Genomic DNA, 21060 nt, shown 5'->3' with positions numbered 1-21060 from the left:
TGGAATCTTAATTTTGTTCTCTCTGACCTCTGTAGCTGTGAAAATTAAGAAGCCGATCAAGACAAAATTCAGAATGCCTGTGTTCAACTGGGTTGCTCTGAAGCCAAACCAGATCAATGGCACTGTCTTCAATGAAATTGATGACGAGCGAATTTTGGAGGTATCTTTCCATTGGTTAGAAATGGGGCCCTCTCTGTGTAGCAAAGGCAGAGTGGGTGCTCTGTTAACCTGGAAGTTTCAGCGATAAAATAGTGGTGTTTTTAAGTGCCTTGATGTAAAGAAAAAGATTTATAATATCAGGAGATAAAATCAGACACTATTTTGTAAGGTTGTTCTAAAACTGTTTTAAAAAGTTATGTTAAAATAGTTTCTAGCATCTTTAATATATGCCACAAAATATATATATCTGGTGTGTTCCCTGCTCTTAATTTATAAAAGGGCATAACACCCTGTATTGAACTGTAAGTGAATAAAGACTTAACAGTTCCACTCGCTAGCTGGGTTGATGGATAGTTTTAGTCTATGGTTGCCATCCCTGCAAGCTAATTATTGAAAGGCAATTGAATCAACTGGGATCAGTTGTGTACTTCAGATGCTCACATCTATATATGTGACATAAGTCACACTCTTAACACGAATAGGAAAATAGAGCTAGCCATGTTCAAAGACAAGTATCGTGTAGAAAAAGTAAGTTCTTTAATATTTAAACTGTATAAATGGTGGCTTCCTGACTTGATTTTTAAGTATAATCCAATTTGCCTATTTCATCCCTCTCTACCCCAGGATTTAAATGTGGATGAATTTGAGGAAATATTTAAGACAAAAGCCCAGGGTCCTGCCATTGATCTTTCTTCAAGCAAACAGAAGATAACACAGAAGGGATCCAACAAAGTGACATTATTAGAAGCAAATAGGGCCAAAAATCTTGCCATAACTTTAAGGAAAGCTGGAAAGACCGCTGATGAGATATGTAAAGCTATTCATGTGTAAGTTTAGGGCATTCTGAAAAACTATCTTCTAGTAAATTTATGATAAAAATGTAAAAGTTATGAATTGGTAGGTGACAGAAATATTTCAATAGTGAGGCAAGATGCAATGTAAAAGATGGAGCAATTCTTGGTATCCACGTGCCAGAGATTCCCTTTGTTGAAATGCAATCTCAGCATTTAATAAAATGCTAACAAAAGAGGTGGACCAGAAATTACCCTTGAGATACTGTATTAGAATTACAAGTAATCAATTGTTTTAGAAGAATGACAACTGGATTGTGACGTCTGCTGTCTTATATAGATCTACAGGAAACTTGCGTGAAAGTTGAGTGGGGGAGTATTGCAGATGCTAAGAATGGGGAGAAAATGTCAGTTTTCTCGGGAGTATCTAGAGTTTATCCAGATTTGTTGAATACACATTTGATGGCATTTGTGGAATGATATAATTCAATGTCAGATGCAAATACGATAGAGATACTATTTAAATTTATAACAATAGGAATGTGACTTCTATTGCTCTTAGTGCTTTCAGCACATTTTAAACAAAGTTCAGTTCTTTTTTTTTTTTTTAATCTTTAAACAGCAGAGAAGGCATTGGCTTTATTTGCTTTTCTATTAGAAGAATCTGCTCTTCTTGAGGTGATGATGACTTTCAAATATAAGGGTGTTATTAGATGTTGGAAGAACGAATTCAACAGAAATTTTTATTTCGTAAATTTGATTAGGGATTCTTAAAGCAGTAAAAGGCCTTGAGAAATCATCTGTTCCAATTTCATATCCGCAGCCAGGATCATAATCTAATAGTCTAGTACATCTTATAGCCTGTTTTAATTTCTGGTGTTGAAACCTAATATATACCTTTTGGTTTTTAATTTTTATATACCTTGTTTGTCATAATGATTAAATACAACTATATTATTTTGCCGAACAAAGATTGTCTCCAGAATAGAGGTTGTAGCAAATACTGTATTTGTTCAAATTGAGCACATATCCACAAAGATCTGATATTTCTTAAAGATATGCATTTATTTAAGCCAAAACATCCATATGGCACAGGCATTTGGATGCAATTTTTTTCTAAAGAAGAAAATATATCAGACTGTTGGTTTAATTTAAATATTTTACAGAGCTCACCAGATAGTCTATAATTGTATGATATTAATCTCCTTAGTTAGCAGCACTTTATATGCCTAAAAACCGTGTCCTCGAACGACTTAACCATCAGATGCTTCTGCCTTCCTTCTGCCTCTTTCTGCTGTCACTTACTATTGATTTCTAGAAGCTTAGAGTTATATAATAGCCTAAAAACTACGTGAATGGTTGTGGTAAAGTCCAGACTTTCAGGAAAGACCAAAAGGTTTTTGAGGCACAGTGAGGAGTGTGCACCAAGGGGGCATCTTCCCAATCCAACTATCAAGAATTGACTTGGTGGCTCATGAGCTGGGCCAGATGGAGGTGTGGTTGAAAGAGTAGGTTTTCTCTCTCTCACTGACATGTCCACATCTGTCTTCAGATTTGACTTGAAGACACTGCCTGTAGACTTCGTAGAATGTCTGATGAGGTTCTTGCCGACTGAGAACGAGGTGAAAGTGCTCCGGCTGTATGAGCGGGAAAGGAAGCCCCTGGAGAACTTGTCAGATGAAGACCGGTTCATGATGCAGTTCAGTAAGATTGAGAGGCTCATGCAGAAGATGACCATCATGGCTTTCATTGGGAATTTTGCAGAAAGCATTCAGATGCTGACTCCTGTGAGTGGGCCACCTCCGGCAGGAGAGGGTGTCTGACAAGATGGAGAATTTTTTTTTTCCTTTTAAATCTCTCTTAGAATTGCATTTAGTGTCATGGGCTCTAAAGACTCCTTCCCCAGAACTTTCAATATTGAATTTTTATTTTGGCCATCTTTTTCATATCGTGTATTCAAAGTAAATTTGAAAATGGCAACTTTCCATATTTCATACTACTATTCTCCTTAGAGAATGCATACATTTTCTGCGTTTCTGGATTTTAAAGGGCATGTCAACACAGAGGACAAGAGAAAACTATTTTCACAAACTTAGTCCCCTCCTGAAGATACCAGTTCTCTGGTTCGGTTGGCAAGACTGAACATATGACTTTCATTTCTAAAAACAATCCCGTATCTTAATGAACAGGCTTATTGGCTTTCATTAGCAGCATTAAATTTGCCATAGATGTCTTCTTCCTTGGAAGTGGATTATGGCACACTGTGATGATACAAAATAATAGCCAACCATCTCTTGTTCCTTTGTATTAATCTGGTAGAGACTTAATACCAGCAACACAAATACCATAGACAGTTCTTTCCCAGTTTTATTTCTATAGTTTTGTTAATTATTGATTATACTAGCGCGTCTATTCAGAACATGTTCTCAGAGCTTCTAGAGGGTGATTACATTCTTTTACTGTCTTGTTTTCATTCTTGGACAGCCGCATTGATTTAAAAATATTAATTGTATTACATTATTAGAGTCCGTGGGCAGGGAATCGAGTTCAGCTAGAAGATGCCATTGACTCCTACCTCTGAATTTCATTGGTTATAGGTTTCATATAAGCAAGTTCTGACATTACTTCTTATTTCAAATATTTTTGGAGAAAAGCTTGCATGTATAGGCTTACTTAAGACCTAGCAGGACAATTTAAATTTGTTATGTGTAGGAAAAAGAGAATCTCAGCATTAAGGCATTAAGGTCTAAATGCAGACTTGTTTCTTCTGTGCTAATTTTTAGTTTCCACTTAAAGTTGCCTATTTTTAACATCTTTTTTTTCTTCTCCCTTTCCTTCCGTTGACTGAAATCTAGCAACTGCACTCAATTATCGCAGCATCTGTCTCTATAAAGTCATCTCAAAAACTCAAGAAAATTCTGGAGGCAAGTAAAGTTTTCCTGGTATACATGTACGGAAAAGCTGACTTGTCAGCTCCATTCCTCTGCCTGGAACACTGTGCTGATGGGCTTCTCTTTTCTCTCTCTTTTTTTCTCCAGATCATTTTGGCCCTTGGGAACTATATGAATAGCAGTAAACGAGGAGCAGTTTATGGATTTAAACTTCAGAGTTTAGATCTGGTGAGTGGGTTAAAAGAAATACAAGAGCTATATGAGAGATAAAACAGCTGGCAGAGGTCCTGAAGTGGAGGATGTCTGCTCTTGGAAGAAGGGGTGTGCTGTTTCAATGAAGATTCTCTGCTAGTGGGAGGACCAATTGGTACAAATTTTCTGGAACACCATTTGGCAGCAGACGCTTACAACTTTAAAAATACTCATGCTCTTTGACCCAGTACTTTCATTTCTAGGAATCTTTCCTCAGGAGTCTGAATTATGGATGCTGTATTTTATTTATAATTACAAATAAGCAATAATATAAAGATCCAGGATTTGGGGACATGATTAAATATATTATAACAATAGTTAATGAACTCTCTTTTAACTCTTGGAATATTTGGGAAGAGTTTTCAAAGAAATAAATAATTTTGTGTTGAGAAAAGAAAGCAGAGTATAAATTGAATGTACAGTTTGATTTTAGCTAAGTAAAATAGAAAAAATTGAACGGAAGTAGGTTAAAACATTAATGAAGAGGTGGGATGATATTAGGGAATTTTTTCTGTTTTTATACTTTTCTGTTTCTTTCTAAAAGTTTCTGGTTTTTGTTTTGTTTTGTTTTGTTTTTGTTTTGTTTTCCCTGGATAGAACAGGGTGCTCTGTTTTTCAGAGTCACCTACCTTAATATGGACAGGACTAGTAAAATTCTTGCAATTCACCCCCTTCCCTAGGCTGCGTGTGGGTAATGTGGCTTCCATGTGAGAAAGTAGGGCAGTGGGCTGAATCCTCAGTCCCGGGAGACGTGATCATTTCATGGGAAGTGTCCAGTTCGTCACAGCTCTGGCTCCAGAAGGTCATGGTTCATTAAGCACATCTGCTTTGGGCCATCAGAGGCTGGGGAATGAGAAAGTGGGGCTGAGCTAAATGTGGCGACTGTGGCATAGGAACCCTGCTGTGCGGACGGTACCCGAGCACACCTGCTAGCTCCACACACACACACTTACTCTGGGCCTTTGCTTTGGAGAGCACTAAAACTGGAGTCTTCCTTCCCGCTTTTAAGCCAATAGAGCAGATGTGGTGTAGGGGGGTTCCTGTGACTGAAGGTGTGCGAACAGTTATAGGTGCTTAGAGTCATCCCTGAAGTTAAGCACATCTCCTGATCAGCGAGTCCTCTGGTCACTTCACAATCGGTGGCCTAGTTCACCAAAGGATTAATTGAATCTTGACTCTCCCGTGGGAATTTTTTTTTGGTCCACTTTGGGGCATCTGTACTCAGTTATTAACTCTTGAGTGGGAGAATATCCTCTGGTGGGTAACTCACCATTTTTCACTCTAACTTGTGTTCCCCTTTTTTTCAGCTCTTAGATACAAAGTCAACAGACCGAAAGCAAACACTGTTGCACTACATATCGAATGTTGTAAAAGAAAAATATCACCAAGTGTCCCTATTCTATAATGAGCTTCATTATGTGGAGAAAGCCGCTGCAGGTACTTCATTTAAGCTACTAATGTTACTCTTGGGTATTGAATATCTTTAATCATTGGGGATCCATCCCTCCTTAAATGAATGCTCTTCAGAACATCCTTAAAAAGGCAAAGCTCAAACCTCAGAAGCTCTGAGCTGGAACACATGGGCCATGGTGTTGCCCACTGTTGGGAGCAATGATGAACCTCGACATGAAGGTGACCTCTCTCAGTGGCCTCTCTGTAAAGATCCAGGTTTTTGGGCCTTGCGCACATGTCCTCTTCTGTTTGTTGCCCTTTTTAATCTATTGCTGTCGTTCGAAATATGAGAATGAAAATCTGAGACTCATCCCCCCTCCCCACCAAGAAACACTTAATTTGATTTTGTGCTGTCCTGCACGCTCAAGTGTGGCAGTTCTAAACATTTTGCCTTTAGTCTGAGCACAAGTTAAAATATCAGTACTTCTTGGTTGTTACTTCGCCATGGCAGTTATGCATTTTCTCATTTAAACAATCAGTGATTCTGAGATAGCTGGGCTGTACTAGGTAATCATATCCCTATGTTAGATTGTGAAAACTAACTTTTTTAGGGGTTAAGTGTCTTGCCCAACATTGCATGGGTCACAAGTATTAGAACCAGAACCAGAACCCAGGTTGTCTCCTCATCAGTCCAGGGTACCATGTCCTCTCAAAAGAATAGTAGGTTAGTTGATCTCGGAGTTCATTACAGGCCATAATTCCCAAATTATGATCTTGAACCATGCATGAGCCGCCCAGGCATTCATCACTAATTTGTATTCCCGAAGCTTATCCCAGCCTTCCTGAATTGAATCTTCGAGGGCAGGACCGTCTCTGACTTCCTCAGGCAGCAGACATGGCGGGGGCTTGTGTGTCCTTACCCAAGAGCACTCCATGCCACCCTCGTACTCAAGGTTTAATAAATTTATTCTAACAGTTTGCATGTCCATCGCAACCTGTGTGTCCTTATGGGCACAATCAAGTTTTATTTATCTTTTTAAAAATTTGTTTTTCAATTACAGTTGACAGATATTAGTGATTAGACGTTTATATAACTTATGAAGCGATCACCCCAATAAGTCTAGTACCCATCTGACGCCATAATTACTACAGTATTATTGACTATGTGCCCTATTCTATAGTTTAGGTGCCCATGACTATTTTTATACCTGGCAATATGTATTTCTTAATCCTGTTCACTTTTTTCACGTATCTGTCCAACCTCCTTCCTGTCCATTAACTGTCAATTTGTTCTCTGTACCTATAAGTTTAAGTTTTATTTATCTTTGTAATTCTCGTAGCCCCTGGGAAATTGATATTGGGTATAAAGAATGAAGAACAAATGAATGGACTAATGAATGAGTGAATGAACAAATGAATGAGATGATGCATTGTTACTGGGATAGTTGCTGCTGAGACTCATGGAGACTGAGAGGCAGGCGGACATGATACTGTGGCTCAGAAGGCCTGCCGTGCAAGCTGCGACAGACCTACTGAGGGGCCAGGGCTCACTTAGGCTCTTGTCAGGACTTCTGACCTGGCGGAGTGATTTTCCTCTTTGCCAAAATGAAGTTCTTTAGCATCACAATTCTATTAAGAAAAAAAGTTTTAAAAATTTCCATCTTTCTTGTAAACACATATTGTTTGGTCGAAATGAGCGTCCCTGAAAGTGTCATTAGAAAAAAAATCAGTGGGGGAAAGTGAAGAGATTGAGGAATTCTCTGGCTGAATTTTTTTCTGTTTGCTCACTTGTGCTCAGATGAGCTGACGTGGATTCTTAATACCTTCGCTCATTTGTTCACTCCTCTATTAATCCAGTAAACCTTTTTGAGTTCTTGCTGTGAACTTGACATTACTCCAACAGTTGAGTCTAGTGAGAGGAAAGCATACAGCATTCATTATTCTGTAATCATTCATGTGCAGAGCAGAATCAGGCAGTGGGGAGCCAGAGATGGGGCCTGGGCCTCCTGCAGGAGGCTGCAGTGGCGTACCTGCTCCCAGAGGGTGGCCACACTGTGCATGGAAAGGTTTATGCCAATAACCCGTTCTGAAGCAGAGAAGGGTTGTTTAACCAAGAGAAGAAGCTGTCCAAGGTTGCCTGAGGTTGTAGTGATCAATACAACTGAAGTTCAAAAGGTAAAATGCTACCCCCTGCTGGACATCCAGAGAAATGCAAAAGTTAAAAGTGTTAGGTGAAGGATAAGATCTTGGAATCTTTCTAGGCCAACCATGGGCCATCATCTCTTAAGAGAAATGGAATAGTTGTGTATAAGCGCAGAATTTGGAGTCCACTGTTTTAGCTGAACTCCATCTCTGCCTCCTCCCAGCTGTGTGACCTAAGACAGGCCACGTAACCTCTTTATGTTGCTTTTTCTCTTTGGCAAAATGGACTAATGGTGCAAATGAATTATTGCATGTAAAGAATTTAATGCAGTGCTTGATAGTGAGCACTTGGTGAGTTATTCACATTAAAGGATCCCTGTGGTGAAAGCTGGAAACGAGATCTAAGACCCTTGAATAACCCTAGGGATCTACGGAGAACTCAGCCTACCAGCCAGACCCACTGTGGTTTTGACTTTCCTGGTTGAGGTTCACAGGGACATTGCTTTTTTTACTTCAGTCTCCCTCGAGAATGTTTTACTGGATGTCAAGGAGCTCCAGAGGGGCATGGACTTGACCAAGAGGGAGTACACCATGCACGACCACAACGTGCTGCTGAAGGAGTTCATTCTCAACAACGAGGGGAAGCTAAAGAAGCTTCAGGATGATGCCAAGATCGCACAGGTAAGTAAATACCTGTGCCCCTCGGCACTCATAAAAAGGTAACCGGATTCCTCAAAGCCACCTGGGGTGCTGGCCCTGGCTGCGAGGTACATTGTCCTCCAACTGCTGAGGGTAGATTTCTTATGTAGCTAATGATTATCATGGGGAGGATCTTCCCAAGTAGTGTCCCTGGAAGTGCTCCAGTCCTGCGCATTGTCCTCTTCTAGTTTGGGGTCTTCACCCTCTTTTCAGAGGTCCTCCCTGCCCCCTTCCACTCTTAGACTACCTCTGTGTGAGTCCTGTATTCAACATGTATCAGGCCTGTGCTTAGCAAAGCAGTGTTCCCTGTATGTTGGGTTTCTGTAGGCCTTGACTTTGGAATCTTACGCTACACTGGGGGTCAAATTTACATGCCTGAAAACCAGCCAGAATGGACCGCAGGCCATCATAGAGGAGAAGGCAGAGTGTTGTGGGAACTCAGAAAGGGGACATGGTGGAATGGGTCCTGTCTGAGGCTGGCTGTCTTGTGTCATGGAAAAATGCAGGCAGACACTTCAGTGTTCCTGATGCGAAGATACTGTAAGGAGCATTGAAGTAGCAAATTGGGATTTAAAGTCTGAGTGACTTCTAAGATCTTTTCTAACCTTGTTGGTTTTAAGGAATTCTGCCATGGCCTTGAGAAACTCTTTAAAGGAATGGGTGGGGTGGGTCGGGGTGTGTGTCAGTCAGAGTGGCAGGGTGTCCCACTCCCACATTGGTTGCCTTTGACTAGGCACTGGGAGGAAGCCCCGGGGCTGTGGAGAATCATGAGGAGCTGAGGGAGGATAGAGACAGGAGAGACGTGGGAGCCTCTGCTGTCCCTGATGCTTTGCTGTAGCTCTTCCCCCCAGGCCATCAGATTCAAGTGGAACTAAAGAAATTCAAGAGCAGTTTGCTTCTTCACAGGATGCCTTTGATGACGTGGTGAAGTATTTTGGAGAAAACCCCAAGACAACACCACCCTCTGTCTTCTTTCCTGTCTTTGTCCGGTTTGTGAAAGCTTATAAGGTAAACAGGAGCATGGTGTCCTTTAAAGCCTTCTTTGGCTTTATTATTCAAATGGGTGCCTTCTGAGAGCTGGGTCTGAGTCTCCACAGCTCTGCACAGGCCTCCCCCTATTTCTTTGGGCAACACATCTGGGTGGTCAGTATGAGGTAGCAGTCTCTGGCCCTGTGGAGGCTGAACACCCCTGGGGACTTCAGTTCATCATGCTCTCTGCCTTTACCCAGCCAGCCCTGGGGCTCGGCCTGAAAATAAAAGCTCTTAGCTGATCCCTGGGGCAAATGAGATTCTCCAAGACCATTGCTGGCCCATTGACCGGCCATCCTTGCAGGAGGCAAAGGCCTCCCATGTTGCTGAGTGGGTAAAAGGCATGAGTCTTGGCCCGTGGCATGGCATTGTAGCTGGGGTCAGGAAGAGCAAGAGCCTGCTGCTGTTAGTCCGGCCCCAGCCATGTGGACCAATGATTCTGCAGCGCCGACCGAAAGGTGGCACTGGGAGGGCCGGTTGCTCTCTCTTTCTTCATCTGAACCAGTAATGGCCTGTCCTTTAGATGGATGCACTCTTCAACACAATCCAGGGTCACGATCTTCAAAAAGCACGTGACTCAAAGAGGCATATATCAGAAGACTTTGTCTCTTGAAAAAGAATGACAGGGAGGGCATTAGGGGCTTTTAATGCACTTAGGAGATGTTGTAATCTATATTTTCCAGGCTTGTCTACCTGTAACATAGGTAATGTTGGTGGAGGAAGGAGGACTGTGATTGTAGACGAGGAGGCGAGGTGCATCAGGTCTATCTACATTTTTGAGAAATATCCTATTGGAAATAGTGGGTCACTTCTCCAGCACCACTGGAGGCTAATGGCTTTGGAGAGCTATCCTTGGGCCTTTTTCTGAAACTCAGAAGGTTACAATATTGAGCCATCTTCTCTCAGCATGGCTTCGTGTAGCAATGATATCACAGCTGTTTACAGAAGGAAAGTGTCCTTGACAAGGAACAAATACACTATACAAAGTCCATGTCCAAAGGACACTGGGAGCTGGGAGCAATGAGGTCGCTGGTCACCAGCTTCTGCTGACTGGTTCCTGGGGTTCACTGCCTGGTGATGCTATTGTGCCACAGAGATGGCTCAAGGTGTGTCCTGTTAAATACTGGGACCTCTTTTTTCACATAAAAAATTACAAGCCTAAGGTCTAGAGAAAATAAATGCTATTTTTTAATTGTGTAATACAAACTTGGAAGCGGCTGTGGTTGGTCTCAAAACCTGATGCTTCAGCAGGGACACATGCAGAGCAGAGTGCAGAGAGAGGCTGCCCTGGGGAATGTGGTGTGTCACAGGTCAGAACCTCTCAGGGTGCCCCGTCTACATTATCATCTCTCTCTGTGATCCTGTTAGCTGGCTCCATGGGGTGTTTGTCAGCCAGTGATCTTAGAGGATGTTTTACTTGCCCTAGGTACTGGGTAATGAATAACCTGCCAGCCTGACAGTGACCTAGGGGACTTTGTGGACAGATCTTGGGGTTTTAGGATGTCATCCCTCCTTTCCCTTCCCAAGTTCAAACCAACAATGAAACTTAAGACAAAAGCAACGGAGGTCAAAATGTAAACTTTATTACCAATAAAAGCTTGATTGGAGGGTATGGTGTATATCTGTGAGCTCACGCTCTAGCCCTAAATTAAATGACTTTATCAGTTCACAGCTAGACTATTAGAAGTCCCGTTAGGGGAGGTGACTTCAAAAGAGTGAATGCTCAAGAGAGCTGAGCCAAGTGAGCTTGTTTCATGCTCTTGTTCCGAATTTGTCAGACTGGTCGCTCTCCTTCCCTTGGGAAGGAGTGAGCTGTCAGTAAAGAGCCCAAGAGTATCACTCAGTAAGGCCCCTGAAGGAGACAGGAGGCAAGGGAATGTAGGTCTTCTAACAATGGGCAAAAGAGAAGAGTCTGAGACTCTGCTGTCAGAGAAGCTTCAGTAGGTGGACAGATTGGAAGCAAGACAAACTCACATGAAAATCACTGAGCAGAGCTGCCGAAAGGGTAGGTCCCCACCACATCTGTGGGACTGAGACCAGGCAGTGGTGTGAGCAGGAAGAGATTCATCAGGAAAGGACTTCTGGATGAGGTAAATTTCCGTTACTAGATTTTGAGGAAATGTGATATAGATAGTGAAACCTGGAATCAGGTTTATACACAGGTATCAAGTATAGATCTTCTGCTTAGAAGCCTTTTATTTCCTCTAATTCCTGGCTCACCAAGGATTCTCTAAGAATGACTTCTAAGGATCTTGACTGCTATAATTTCCACTGACATAATCTTTTGATTCTTTTGACTTTACCCAGCAAGCAGAAGAGGAGAACGAGCTGAGGAAAAAGCAGGAACAAGCACTCATGGAGAAACTCCTGGAGCAAGAAGCTCTGATGGAGCAGCAGGATCCAAAGGTAGGCAGTGCCGGGCTCCTGAGACGGCCCTGGTGTGAGCGGGGCCCTGACGGCTCCGCAGAGGCAAGCAGGAGAGAGGGGCAAGAAGCCGGATTTGCACGGGATCCTTACCACTTTCTGGTAGGGCTTGGAAATGGCAAATGGATAGTCATTCATTCATTACTTTGTTCGACAAGAACTAGAATGTAGCTACGAGTGCATTGGTATAGCACTTCCAAGTTTTTAGAGTTCTGGAAATTAAATCTTTTTTGGATATACTGTACGCAGAGGCCATATCAGGCACCTGGTGATGGGACTGCTTAGTGTCCAGGGAAGGCTTCGTGGGAACACCGTTGGTTCTGGCCCTAATGGCTGAAAGGCTTCCCTAGGAGGAAGGGGAGGGAGCATTCCAAGGAGAGAAATGTCATAGATAGAGACCATAATAAAGGCTGGAACGTCAAAGTATTCATCATGATCTTCTGCACCAAAGTTTAATAAGTCGATTTTTATCATCGTATGGTCCAGTCGTTGCCAGCTGGAATCTTGTGTGTTGTTTAGTGAAAGTTCGTTTACTTCCCAGAAGCCTTCTGAGTTTTTCTCTGTTTGAGCACAATGTTGAGATGGTGCTGTTTCTGTTTCTGCCCCAGACTGCTTATTAACATAATGCTCAGACGCATTTTGGGTTTTCTCAGACCTCCAGCGGGTGCCAGCCACACTAATTCCTGTTATGCTTCTTTCTTCTCAGTCTCCTTCTCACAAATCAAAGAGGCAGCAGCAGGAATTAATTGCGGAATTAAGGAGGCGTCAAGTTAAAGATAACAGACACGTATATGAAGGAAAAGATGGTGCCATTGAAGATATTATCACAGGTAACAGATATTTCCTCATCGTGGCCCCTGGAGACCCCGCCGGCCCCACCCGTCCTGAGCCATTTACAGATTTTGCTGCTGCTTTTGTTCAGAGTTTACAGGTTCTTCAGTTGACTTTATTCAGATCCAGAATTATGCAGAGAGATTCCATGCTAACGGTTTGAAGTATATTTATAGTAGCCTGTTTCCTCCTATCAGAACACCCCAACACTGTCTCAGAGTAAGCCTCCTATTTCTCAGTATCATTGGTATCCTGTAGATTTCACCAGGGCTCCTTCTAATGGTTCTCCATGGTCTTCAGTTGGTCTCCAAATTCCATTTTCTTCTTTGTGGCCACTCCTACCCACTTGCCTGGTTAATGAATACTGTGGATGAGACCCCTTCAGGGGTCTGTACAAACTAACCACAGTCAATGCAGATTTGCACTTTAAAAGCCTATTTAGTCATTCAAAGTAACTGAAGACATTGGGAAATCCGGGAGCTGGTGCTTTCATTCAGAAGAGGCATGAGTTTCTAACCTGGGATTAGGGAGTGGTCCTTCCATTGGCTAAGAGTGGTGGGCTAAGAATGGTGCCTAATGCAGCCTGATTCCTGTCTGATTAAGCTGTAACCTAATGTTTTCTGCTGGACCCAACTCTCTAGAGTTTCTGCATTCCCACTTAAAGATTGGGACATTAATTTGGGTCATTGTCTTGTGGCAGTGGCAGCAAATGACTTTCTTATCATATCTGTTACATATGAATACCATTTATCAGCTTCCAAGATGCTTAAAACTTTTTATGAGAAATTTTAAAAATATGCAGTAGTAGAGAGAAGTTATGTTGAGTTCCCATTTACCCATCACCCATCAACAGTTTTCAACTCAGGGCCAATCTTGTTACATACCTGCTTCTACCTACTCAGCATTCCCAACCTTTGGGATTATTTTGAAGCAAATCTAAGACATACATTTTCATCTGGAAATATTTCAGTATGTATCTTAAAGCTAAGGTCTCTTTAATAGAGCAAACAAACATATCCATAGTACCATTATCATATACCTCCTAAACTAACAATTCCTTAATATCAAATATCTAGTCATCATCTACATTTCCCCAAGAGTCCGAATTTTTAAAAACTTTTAGACTTTAACTCTTCTGCTTTTGACTTCTCGTTTCTTGTTAGTAACTTAGTCAGCATTGTAAACAAGGATCCCCAACTACCAAAATTTACAGGTTTTTTTCACCAGCTCAGACCCAAGGAAATAAGTAAATAAATCACTAAAAAGAAAGTCAGTAAAGAATTTCTTGCCCAGAGTGAAGCAGTGTAAGTTTTGAGTGGATAGGTAGGTGACTGGTGAAAATGCCAGTCTCCATATATGGTACAGACATTTTATATATATGTGCTGCCGGCATCTCAGTGTTGACCCTGCAGTGGCTCACAGGTGGCTGCCAGGTAAAGCCCTCCTTATTTAGCATCTTTATTGCCTCCCTCACTTTGAGGGAGGTCTGCTCTGGGCAAGACCAGGAACAGATCTCCCGGGTAAGGCTTCTACCCCCAGCACCACGATTCAGATTGACCTGCAGGCAGAGGATCATCTAGCCTTGCACATTAAGGACTTCAAGATCCTTTTTCATTAATCTCTTCTCCATCTCAGTGACACTGGGCTTATAAAATGACCAAAATGTACAGTATCTTTATGTCCGACCTAATCATTAATCTACCATTGGAGTCAACAGTGAATGTTTGCTTATGGAGTATTATCTATTCTGCTTGGAATATCTTTTGTTTTCTAACCCACCACCAAGCCCCAGACAGAGTAACTCTTTTGGATTTTATGAGCTCACTTGGGTATATATTGCCTTCCCCCTTTCTGGCTCACCTCCTCTCCCTTCCTCCCCAGATATGATTAACAAAGTACTAACCGTATACTAATGCAGTAGATCTTGGCCTTTTACTCTCTTCTGTTTGTCTTGTTTGGCTGTCATTTTCGATGCAGTGCTGAAGACTGTGCCCTTCACTGCTCGCACCGCCAAGCGTGGCTCTCGATTTTTCTGCGAACCTGTTCTCACTGAGGAATACCATTACTAAACTATTATTCTTTCTCACCTGATGCTCTTAAAAGGTTGCTACAGATTTTTTGACCTCTTACGACCCCTCTGTATGTTTGTCTGGGCCACCCAGTATGCTAGCATGGAGTCACCATCTCTGTCGTGTTGTATTTTGTGTTGTCTTCATGCCGCATGGTTTTGCATTTCAGTCAGAGCTACTTTCTCACTGCCACTTTCAACACATACACAAATCCACATAGCTGTGACAGTCTGGATGTGTGGAATTGAATTAATAGAATTGCTTGCAGAAATTTTCAGAAAAATAGTAGAGTATTTCTTTGAGAATCAGGGTTGGGACCAGCTAGGTTGCTTATAAGATTTTGGGGCTCATATCTTTAAACAAAAAATGATAGTCATTAATAACAATAACTAGTATAGCTAACATTTATTGAGCACGTAACTGTGTTCTAATAGGTTTACAGATATTGAACCAGCGCTTCTTTGTGTACTCATTTTACATGCTTTGATAGTAAAATGAGCTGCTATGTAAGTGTTCAGGAACGAAGGGTGCTCTAAAGTTAGAAAATGATTTTCAGAAGGAACTGTGAACTGCACAGCTGTAAATTGGGCCTTAACTGACTTCGCATGATGGTGGCAGTTCATAGCCATCATCCAGTGTGATGGAGCTCATGGTATAAGCTTAACATAGGGGAGTCCTTTTGACTGAGAAGCCTATCTAAGCTGATAAGGCAATCCGTAGCTTTATACTCATCTCTGTTCCCTCTGAGCGACATGCCCAAGTTCTGCGGCCAGCAGTTCCATTGTTGGAGTAAGTCTGTGAGGCAGGAAGTGAAAACAAAGGCGTAGGGGCACCTCACCGTCTCCTCATCCGTGCTCCTTCACTGGCGACTATGTTCCATGTCAAACCCAGGGTGTTTCTTCTGTGTTGAGATCATATTTGGATCTGCTTCTTTGGTCAGGATGATGGTACCAGAAACACTAATAGTAAATACCTATCATCCGAAAATGTCACCCTTCTAAGAATTTGAAAAATAAATAATGAAAAAATTTCCCCATAAGTAACTGCTTGAGCTTAGTTTCTGATGCCTAGATAAGGAACAGACTTCCCTGCAATGCCCAGTTGATTGGAAAAGAGACAAGGGAAGTATATGCTTTAATTGGAAATAACTGTTTGACTCCGTGCTGAAATTGACATGGAACTGGGTACATGTTTATTTTGTGGCATTAACTCTTCTATAATTGTACTTGTTATGTATGTTCCTCTGTCTCTGAAGATATCAAAAGATGTGGTGTGTCGTTGCCTGCTCTAGTGTACTTACCTGCCAGTGCTTATTAACAAGGATAGACACTGTCATCTACTTGGCTAATGTTTACTGTTAGTTTTGCTGCTGGTCTGTCTGTCATTTTGGAGCCAAACTTCAAAGCAGCTTGGATCTGGGTGGTCAGCAAGCTGGGTGGGAAGACACTCTCATCCTTTCCTTGTTTTATCTAACACCTCACGGTAGTGGCCTCCCACTCTCTTCCTCTGTTGGCTAACATGCCGGGGAATGACTGTTAAGCACTAAGTTGAATTGCTTTCCATTTTCATCCCATTTTTACTTAACCATCATTTTATGTTTTTGTTTTTTTTCTGTTTAGCTTTAAAGAAGAATAATATCACTAAATTTCCAAATGTTCACTCGAGGGTAAGGATTTCTTCTAGCACACCGGTGGTGGAGGATACACAGAGCTGGCAAGCATCACTTTTTACTTAGCTTCCTCCTCTCTCTGTATGCAGATCAATGGTTTCAATCTATGGCTAATCGAGGGTAATAATACTGGTGAGAGTCTGACCAGGGAGAAGTCTTTGTACCTTACTTTGCAATGATGTGAGGCTGAGCCTCTCTGTTGGACTCTTCCTGGCCTGCTTCTGTGTTCTCAAGAGTGATGGCTTGGGCAAAGGATTTTGCTGATGATTGTTAATTGCTTTGGGTGCGAAGCTGTCCTTCCTTCACCTTCTTGGCTTTCAAATTATTCAGTTAATTCCATTTTTATCTGAAGAAATGAGAGCAAGTCCTGGCCAGGGAACATGTGTAGCCTTTGAAGGATTAGGATCTTTAAAATTGATTGCTCAGAGGGCTCAAGAGTCAGAGGTCATTGCATATCCTTAGCCAGTAGTGGAATTCTGACCTTCCATTACTGCTCTGGGCCAGGAAGCAGAGGCTCATGCAGAACTATGCTTGGCTTGAATTTAGGTTGGGGAAGGGTCACAAATTCCAGTGAGTCAGGAGTTGGTGAGGAATGTGCTGAACCTCATAGCACTGTTATCAGTACTCAGCCAGCTCTAGCCTGTTTTTGTCATGTAAGAATTGGGGCCCACTATTACCAAATCCTCTGGTTTTCTAGAAGTCAGAAGTCCTGGTTTTTATGCTAATCACCTATTTACATATCAGGAAACTCTATTTAAAAATATGAGTCGGGGCCATAAATACCATTTTCAATCTACCGAGTAGGCAAAGGGATAAAAAAGATTCATTCTGGCTTAGTTCTGTTGTGTTTCCCTTTCTAAACAGTTTTTCCTAATAGAAGTCAAGAATACCAAGTGAATGAAAGGGAAATATATACTAATTAAACAAGGGGGAAGGAGTACCAAATCTGCTTTACTATTTTTTTTTTACTATGAGCTGACTCCATCAAAAGGAGGCTACCTGCTGGCTGAGCCACCTGCTTTATTCATCAAGAAAGCATGCTTTCATGAGAGTACTTACATAAAATTCTTGTTCGTCTCACTTTTCCCTCTAGAAAAATGCCTACTTGAACTGATATGCAGTGGTTGGTTCATTCATTCGACAAGGCATTTAAAAATTTTAGGCATCCTGCTGTGCATTCACAATACTAATTGGAGAATGCAGGAAGGCCCATGTAACTTCTCTGTAATGAAAAAAAAAAAAACGGGTGGCAGGAAAAAGTGTTCAGGAATGGAGTATCATTTTGATTTAGTGTTTACTTTTAGTGGTTAATTGAGTACTGTGTTTCTAATTCACAAGGTAAAAAAAATAACCTCATCTAATATTAATGGAATAAAAAATAATGGAACCTGTGTCTGCAAACTAAGCACATGTTCCTTGATTAAAACTTCATGTAAGGTAGGATAAAGCAGTTAATTTTATTAGTGTTGCAGTTTAAGATTCATTGCAGTTGTTTGGATTCAGGTTTCCAGAAAGAAAAAAAAAAACCCAAATGCCTAAGCCATACCTATTTCCATTTGAGGAAACATTTCAAAATAAGACTTTTCAGCTAGACTCTGGCCAGTGACAAGTGCCATCTACTCTCCTATAATAGTTTCCTACAAGTTCCAGAATCCCACCAGTATTACATCCTGTTTTGTTTGACTGTAAATATTGAGGGCAAAGTATATGTCTTTGGCTCAAATACTGAGTTTGAAGAGCCTATTAGCTGACTCTTCTACACAAGCTGCTTTGATTGGCTGCCAGCTGGCCTTTGTCTTGCTTAGACACCTGATTAAAGGTTGCAGTTCTCTCATTGGTGCTCTCTTCTTTACAGATCTTAGAAACCAACCATACAGACGAGCCGATGCGATGAGGAGAAGTGTCAGGCGGCGTTTTGATGATCAGAACTTGCGTTCTGTTAATGGTGCCGAAATAACCATGTGAACCTGAGACCTGCCTGTATGAAGAGGGTGTATATGAAAGAAACCGTCCACATGAACTTTATGTGCTACCATTTAAGTGCAGCCTTGAACATAGATAAAATGTTCTAAGGGCTCAGATTTTTAGCAAACCATAGGAATTTTCAAATGATGGGCTCTCCTTTCAACCTTTGTTAACAAGTGCCTAAAAAGTGGAAGTACTTGCTAGGATTAATCAAAGCAATAGGGTTTGATTTGATTGGGTATCTTTTTACACCAGTATGTTATTCACATTTTTAATCAAATTGTAAATTTCATATTACATGCAATACCTGCCATTATGAGTATCCCATGATGGCCCACCCTGGTTCCCTGATAAGTTGTAAATAACATGGATGTATCTGCTGTGGGCTTCCTTTGCTGAGATGTCTTTTAAGGAATTTTGTTTTAGCCATACACACCAACTTTGTATTTTTAAGGGCTTGCAATATAGAAGAAAAAGTCACATGATAAACTCATTCTGTCTAAAACCAAGCCCTGCAAAGTACAAACAGGATTCAATTGCAGCAGCACAGAAGTCATTCAACTGTCTTTCACATTCTACTACTTCTGTGCTAGGTAGGATATGATGCCCTATGAGAGATTCACCAGTATGAATGCAAGGATGTGATGGCATACAAATGTTGTATAAAACTTATTTGCAGTACTGTGTTCTTCAGCTAGAGGCAGCTTTAAGAAAAAAAATAATGCAAATGTATTTATTAATCAGCACTAAAATTAACATCTCAGTAATCAGTATTAGGATTTCTGAGGACCATTATGGGTCAAACCTGGGACTAGAAATCGGTGCCTTGCTAGCCAGGGAGTTCACTAGCTCTGTCAACAAGTGTTCAAGATTACTTCTGCTAGTAGTGTAGTGTTAGTAACTTGGCCTTACTCTCCTGACAATCGGTCTTTTTCTCTCCCTCCTCCTTCCTTTTGTAAGTTGGAGAAGATGTATTTGGCATTATATATCAAACAAAGCTAAGAAGTTCTTGTATTTCCCAGATTAAGGGAAATCGCAATTAAATTGCTGAAATACTTACATTGTGATTAAGCTTAAATGATATTTAATGGGACTAAATGGCCAACTAAGCCAGTTATTTTTCCTTCCTCTGGCAGGGCACTTGATCCATTCCAAAGTCAAAAACTGGATTGAAGCTAATTTGTACTTTCATAATATACATTCTGCTTCTGGCTTAACTTCTTGGTATATTACATCAATATATTAATTGTAAAGTTTATTGTATAGTATTTAACCACTGAATTTCTTATTTTATGTTGTGCTTATGTGAACTCCTTGGTGAAGGTCCAATTTTCCTTGGATAATGTGTAGTTATATGACCTCTTTTTAAATGTACAGATATTTTGCTATAAAATTGGTGCAGTTTTTTATGGTTTTTACACTTCTCTTTAATTACCACCTAAGCCTCTGGGTAATATTGTAAATATTGTTTAAAAATGCATCAGCCTATGCTATACAATCTGAATGTTATTTTAACTTATAGTTTTGTTTTTTTTTTTTAATATATATATTTAACTACAGGACAGTTTAGGGATCAGTTACGTTCACATTAGCATACCTATTTACATAAAGATTGCTTTTAAACTGCCACCTGCCAACACATTTTCATAAATGTGTACTTTAAAAAGAACATGCCAAGATTTTGTCTGTGGACTTAGCATTCATTTGATGAAAAAAAGCAACTGAACCATGAACTACGCAACACAAAATAGTTGGTCCTTTACCACAAGCAGCTGTTTTCCAAAGCTCAATGCTGATGAGCATGTATTAAAATGACTGCCTATTTATTAATCTACAAATAGACAGTAATGTTGGCATGTTCTTTTCTGTTTGTCTATTAATGGGCCTGCTTCTTAGCAATATTAGAAATGTTTTATAAGAGCAGTTCATGTTACTTTTCTGGTCTTTCCATGGCATATGAGCAAATAAACTATTTACACTACTATCCTGTAATATGTTGTAGTCTTTCAGTGGTATATTTTAAGGGTTTCCCAGTTTTATGTACACTTAATATTTTCTAGAAACACATACGTCTGGCTGCTTAAACTCAAGACGCTAAATATACTTGGTAAATTGTAAGTAAAACCCCTCCCTATACAAAATCTTGAGCACTTGCTGTATAAAATGCAGGAACCAAATAGATTTTGATAGTGAGGGATACTTCTCCAAAATCATACTCCTAAATCTGTTTTCTCCAGTTATCATTATAATGACAACCCCAAGTTATCAAAAGTTTAGTATATTGTTTTTAGTATATTCTTTTTAGGGAAGCAAGGAAATTTGTATTTTAGAAAACTGAGCGGCTTAAAAACAACTAAAAGGGGTATAAACTTGTCATTTTAAGAAATTATTGTTGCCTTAGGTCTTTAGTCTCAATTCTGTGCTCTTCCCACTGTACCAGTTATACAGTGTAATCGAAACTTTATAAAGAAGGGGACAAGTTTCACGGTAAGAATCTCTAGTTTGTTTTGTACCAGGACAAAGTACCTCATGGTAAAAGAAATAAGGAAGGCCTGTAATAGTCCACAAATTCTGGGTGTTTTCAAATCCAAACTATAGCAATTAAATTCAAATAAGGCAGACAAGGTTAGGTTTAAGGGCATTATATACCAGTAGCATCTGTTTTATAAGATTGTTACCAATGACTCAGAATTAAGTCCCCTAGTTCCCCAAGCCCAGATCTTTAAAAATCTAAGTCCTAATCCACT

The 21060-nt window shown here is 40.7% G+C and overlaps 1 protein-coding gene across 5 annotated transcripts in view; it reads left to right on the top strand.

Annotated features, from left to right (window-relative positions):
• Window positions 1-20305, top strand: part of FMNL2 (formin like 2) — a 257183-nt gene extending 236878 nt beyond the window's left edge. For 2 of the 5 annotated variants that reach the window (XM_036235892.1, XM_036235889.1), the window contains 11 exons: window positions 36-160; window positions 784-986; window positions 2503-2737; window positions 3806-3874; window positions 3989-4069; window positions 5401-5530; window positions 8145-8308; window positions 9233-9334; window positions 11663-11761; window positions 12486-12609; window positions 18204-20305. In XM_036235892.1, coding sequence (XP_036091785.1) covers window positions 36-160; window positions 784-986; window positions 2503-2737; window positions 3806-3874; window positions 3989-4069; window positions 5401-5530; window positions 8145-8308; window positions 9233-9334; window positions 11663-11761; window positions 12486-12609; window positions 18204-18313 — 1442 coding nt within the window. In that variant the 3' untranslated portion in view covers window positions 18314-20305. Of the gene's footprint in view, window positions 1-35; window positions 161-783; window positions 987-2502; window positions 2738-3805; window positions 3875-3988; window positions 4070-5400; window positions 5531-8144; window positions 8309-9232; window positions 9335-11662; window positions 11762-12485; window positions 12610-14587; window positions 14714-16298; window positions 16393-18203 lie in introns of all 5 variants that reach the window. The other 3 variants (XM_016151086.2, XM_036235890.1, XM_036235891.1) reach the window with 3 other exon arrangements.
• Window positions 20306-21060: the final 755 nt, after the last annotated feature.

This window comes from Rousettus aegyptiacus, unplaced genomic scaffold (assembly GCF_014176215.1).
Source record: "Rousettus aegyptiacus isolate mRouAeg1 unplaced genomic scaffold, mRouAeg1.p scaffold_m13_p_2, whole genome shotgun sequence".
Taxonomy (NCBI): Eukaryota; Metazoa; Chordata; class Mammalia; order Chiroptera; family Pteropodidae; genus Rousettus; species Rousettus aegyptiacus.
The sequence above is the reverse complement of the archived record's forward strand: the minus strand, read 5'-3'. Positions and strand labels throughout refer to the sequence as shown.